Source organism: Vitis vinifera, chromosome 9 (genome assembly GCF_030704535.1).
Source record: "Vitis vinifera cultivar Pinot Noir 40024 chromosome 9, ASM3070453v1".
NCBI lineage: Eukaryota > Viridiplantae > Streptophyta > Magnoliopsida > Vitales > Vitaceae > Vitis > Vitis vinifera.
Genome location: NC_081813.1, coordinates 7577073 through 7582427, shown reverse-complemented (window position 1 = coordinate 7582427; position 5355 = coordinate 7577073). Strand labels below are relative to the sequence as shown.

General features: G+C 32.7%; 1 protein-coding gene across 1 annotated transcript; it reads left to right on the top strand.

Annotated features, from left to right (window-relative positions):
* Nucleotides 1-3970: 3970 nt before the first annotated feature.
* Nucleotides 3971-4937, top strand: LOC100244079 (VQ motif-containing protein 11). Its single transcript, XM_010656520.3, has one exon. It carries the CDS (start codon nucleotides 4292-4294, stop codon nucleotides 4850-4852), a length of 561 nt encoding a protein of 186 aa, XP_010654822.1. The 5' UTR covers nucleotides 3971-4291; the 3' UTR covers nucleotides 4853-4937.
* Nucleotides 4938-5355: the final 418 nt, after the last annotated feature.

Sequence of the window (5355 nt, the reverse complement as noted above, 5' to 3'; positions counted from 1 at the left end):
TTAAGTCTTAAGCCAAAGTACCACTAGAATTTATTTAAAAAGAAAAAAAAATAAAAAAAAAGGGGAATACATGTCTAACTACTAATGATAATTAGGTACATGTCTTAGGATGGTCAATGCATTATAAAACAAGCTTTCATTTCTACTAACATAGCATATTATTTACTAACATAGTCTGGCATTTCATATAACAATATTTTAAAGACAATAAAATATTCTCATCAAAATCATATTGTGACCAAATCACTTGCAAGTCCATTGTTGTAGTGCCCTTCTACTCTCAACACAAATACATACACATTATCTGTTATGGATTCTCTCCATTTTCAACATATTACTAGTGGGGTGTTTGATAAATCAACTTAATAACTTAATTTAAGTCGTTAAGTAAATTAAGCATGTTTGATAAAATAACTTAATATTGCAACTTAAAGTTATTTTTAACTTGAAGTCTTAAGTCAAAATAATTAACTTTACTCTTAATCTCAAATCATTTTTGTCTTATTTACCCACACTCATAAGTGTATATTTTAGAATTATAATTCTACATCCATAACTCATTTTTTATAGTAAATATTCTATGGTTATCTTATATATCTACAAAAATATAGATGTTTTATAAATAAATTTATTGCTTAAAATTAATGAAAATAAATATAGGTTAAAATTAATAAGGGTAAATGTATCGATTTTAAGTTGATTTTTTCAAATAACCTTAATACTTAAATACAAAATAAGTAATAAATTTTAAATGAATAACTAAAGAACAATTTAACTTAAAGTTAATCATTAAATAATAAATATTAAGTTTTACTAAACACCCACTAAGTCAATCGACTACCAATTTATCCCATTCACTCTTGATATGATTCGAGTATCACAAAATTAAAATAATCACACGCTTATCATTTCAATAATCATATCACATATCACATAATAATAACAATTAAATATATCAACACTTCCAAAAAAAAAATCTTTGACTAAACAATCGTTTCAACATATTTCATGCATTTAACAAAATAGGGAAATATTAAGAATAGATCAAAGATATTCTCTTTTAAAGAAATTTGAAAAGCATTCACCATACAATTACTCACAATACGAGTCACAATCAAAGGTGCAACAAAACTCATAGAAAAATGGCTCGTCAAGATTCATGTCCTCTCCTAACAATAGATAGCAATGAAACTTATAGCTCTACAAGTCTCAAACCAAAAAGAATTTAAGACTTAAAGTTTGCTAATCTAATCTCACTCGAACAACCCTAAATGAAAATCTATGAACATTCTAAGAATAAGAAACTAGGCAAAGGAAGTCGTACTCAAGTAAAACTTAAGCCTTTGAGTCCATACCTTGAAAATTAATAACTAAATCAAATTGTCTCTAAGACCATCAACTAAGCCTCAATGTCAATTAGTCTTAGATTTTCCCCAAAATAGAGCCTACTAAAATACCATTCAATTTCTTAATTTTTCTTACTAATTAAAAAGAGTTCCCAAAATTATGAAACTCTCTAGATCTGCTTTGTGATGAGTCTAAAAACTTATAAAAATAATTTAGAGCTCCTAGGAACAAGATGTTTGAGACCTATAAAAAATAACTACAATGAGCATGCTTGATGTAAGGACCCTACTACTCATGTTAGTCGATATGTAGAAAATATCTCCCTATTCAATTTGTCAACCCTCTTATTTATAGAAATAAAAAATAAAATGATAAGGACGTGTATTAGTCTTAGGAATATATGTACATTTATGTTTTAATTGAAATTATCTTTTGTTATCTTTTTATTAAATAGATATTGTTAGGCCTTGTTCATATCTATTAGGACCAATATTAAGAGTTTCCTCTCATATTTCAAACAATGAATGAAGACTTGTAAATTAACTTTCAAAAGAATGATGTCTTTGATCAAACAATAGTTATTAGTTGAGAGGATTTGACAAGCTGAATAGGAGCATGAAGTCTCTCCTATGAGTTCTAGTTTAGGAATTGAAACTTGTTATTAGTTGTTCATGATATATTAACAACAAAATATTCTCTCTCTCTCTCAACCTAATACATTAAAAAACCTATAATTTCATGAAGCTTTAAATTCTACTGACCCAACTTTCTAATATATAATTTATGGTCACGAGAAAGTTCAAAGTAAATCCTAAATTCCCTATGATCAAAAGGAAGCTCAAAGAATCTAAAAACCTAAAATTCCCCATGGTCACAAGGAATTTCAAATAATTCCCTCAATTCCCCAAAAAAAAACATGATTGAGTACTTTCAACACTTCCTGGAATACCTAAAAACTTTTAAAATTATGATTTTTCAAAAATAAGAAAGGAATTAAGTAATCTAGGTATAATAGAGTAAGAAAAAATATTCACCGGGCTATAGAGAAAATTAAAATAATTTAATTTATAGAATTCAAAATATTTTCGAGATTAAAATAAATAAATAAAACATAAGTGAAGGAAAAGAAACTTCAATCTGAAGAATAGAATCATTAATGAGTCAAGATTCTCATTTCATCTCCCCTCATTATTTCAACTAATTAATTCAAGGTCACATTCAATTAATTGAATTTCATCCCATCGGATTTTTATTTAGTACATCTTAATTTCTTTCACGTAAATATTCAAAAAAGATAAATTTTTGAAGGATTAAAGAAATCGAGGTTCAAGTTTTTTATGATTAATAGCAATACTTTGGATTCATAAAGTTAACACATTTTTATAAAATATTTCTATTTATATTTATAAAACTCTAATATTTAATTATGAAGAGTTTCCTAATTTTAAAACATTCCTAAAATCCTTTTTAAAATCAATTAAAAACCAATTTTAGAGATAAACATAATTTTAAAATTTGCCAAAAATAATTTTTGGAATTAAAAACACAGTAAAAACCAAATTAGGAAACATAAAATAATCTTTTTCCTAATTTCTTGTATTAGTGATTCCAAAAGTTTCATCAATCATAAATATTTATTTACCTTAAAATTTACAACCCCAAACAACCCAAATTTTAATTCAATTAACTCAGAAGTTGTTTTGAGATGGATAAAACCCAAGGAAGAAAATCACTTCTAATTAATAAGAAAAAAATTAATTACCAACTAACAAAATACACTAATATATTTTAATTTTGTTTTTTAACTTAAGTTCTTTCTTGTCACCTTAATTTAACAATAGAAATGTAATTATAAAGTTCAATGGTACAAATATGAAGTTGGGCAGAGTGGGTACCATGACATTTTGTTTGAAAATGTTTTATAAAATATGTGACTTATAAAGAGTCTATGAAGCATGTCAGCCATTATCATTATTAATGGTGCCTTTTTTACACGGCCAATCCAATTCTTGAAGAAAAAATGCCTTCCAGGAGTGCATGATTGGATTGTGTCATCCCCAAGAAAGCCCTCACAAGATAACAAACACAACTCCCATGAAATAAGAAATAAAGCAAGATGAAACTGTAAAGCAATCATACTTCAACAAGCAAATCCAAAAAGTACATGAGAAAAAGAGAAGTGGGATTGATGAAAGCTTTTCCCTCTTTGTTTTTACTTTCCAATGTCAAAGTGCATTTCCCTCACGCCAAGGAAGGGAGTGAAAGAGAAAACAAGTTGACCACTTACAATCAGAGGAAGGAAAGGGAGAAACAGCCTAGAAATGAGAGGTTTGAGGGCATTCATTGTTCATTGCCAGTTCATTTCTCATACTGCATCTCCCCTTTTTGCAAATTTCAAACCCACTTCTTCCTCATTATGACTGCTTCCACTTACTCTCTTTGCCTTTCAACTCATAATTATTACTATTGGCTTTCATTATCGAAGCTTTTGTGTTGCAAGTCAACGTAAATCATAGCTGTTATTCCATGAACATTGAAAATTATGGGGATTCAGACCCTTTTTTCCTTAATGGTTTCGGTGAATACATCAATAGTACTACTCTTGTGATCAAAGCATATATTTTCAAAAGACAAGAGGCTGAAGTCCAAAAAGGAACGTGTAATGATCAAACAGTAGTTAGTCCAAAAGCTAATAATACCCCCCATTAGACAGAATTACAGAGTGCAGGATAGAGTGGACGAAGCAACACTGTTATATTTACCTCTTTGAGTTTCTCATCTCTCTCTCACTGTGGATACCTGACATCTCATGCACAGTGCCCCATAAAGCAGAGCCACCGGCTATACCATCATTATTGATATTTTCACCTCAAACCATCTCTCTCTCTCTCCCCCCGTTTGCTCTTAAAAGCCTCACATTTGATGCTTTGTTTCTCAGTCTCCCATGGCCTCCAACCTCGCCTCACCACCCTTCGCCCACGACCACTCTTCCTCCTCCAACAACACCACCTTCGTCCAAGCCGACCCGTCCAATTTCCGCGCTGTCGTCCAGCACCTCACGGGCGCCTCTCCGGACTCCGCCTCCCCTAAACTCCCTGTCACCCTCCCTACACGCCTTGCCGCCCCCAGGCCCACCTCCGCCGACATGGGTCCCCGGCGACCGCCCTTCAAACTCCACGAGCGAAGACAGAGCGTCAGAAAACTCGAGATCAAGCTCGGCAACGCCATTGCTCCATCTTCAACAGCTCCATCTCCTTCTTCTGTCAGGCATAGAGGCTTTGTCGGGCTTGGTGGCGAGATGATGATGGTGTCGCCGGTGTCGCCGTTGGAGCTGTTTAGTCCCAGGACCCCACGCTCGCCTGTGGAAGAGGAAGAAAGAGCCATTGCCGAGAAGGGCTTCTACTTGCACCCCAGTCCACTTTCCACGCCTAGAACTTCTGAGCCTGAGCTTCTTCCTCTGTTTCCTCTCCATTCACCCAGAGATCATTCTTCTTCTTCCTCTTAAATTATCAAATTCTTGTTTCTCCAAGATCAACCAAATTCAATTGTATTTTTTTTTTTCAATGAAATTTCATCACTTTCTCTGAGAATGCTACGGCTTGTTCTTATTGCTTGTGCGTGTTTCAAACGCGCTTTCCTACGCGTGGATTTGTTGTGGTGATTGTATTTTCTTTATTTTCAAATTTTTTAATTTTTTCATATCGGGATAGCAGCAGCCGTTGGATTTATTGACATCTAGCTGACTACTCTAGAGGGGTCATTGTCAAACCAACGGCTTGGATTTGTCCTTGAGCATTTAATACAATGTTGGCAGGACTTTGACATTATTGTAGTGACCGCTATCAATGCCGGCAGTCTGAGTCCTCGGATGCTGTTCTGGTGTTTTAAAGATTCAAAATTATTGGGACATCCTGGCTGTTGGTAGTAAAGTCAGAGACATTGACGGACGAGATTAAATGCTCACATTGGTAATGGTAGTACCATAGCTATACCATAGTTTAGCTTTTT

Excerpts from the sequence above, each read along its gene's own strand:
- LOC100244079 (XM_010656520.3), top strand. The coding sequence starts at position 4,292 with ATGGCCTCCAACCTCGCCTCACCACCCTTCGCCCACGACCACTCTTCC.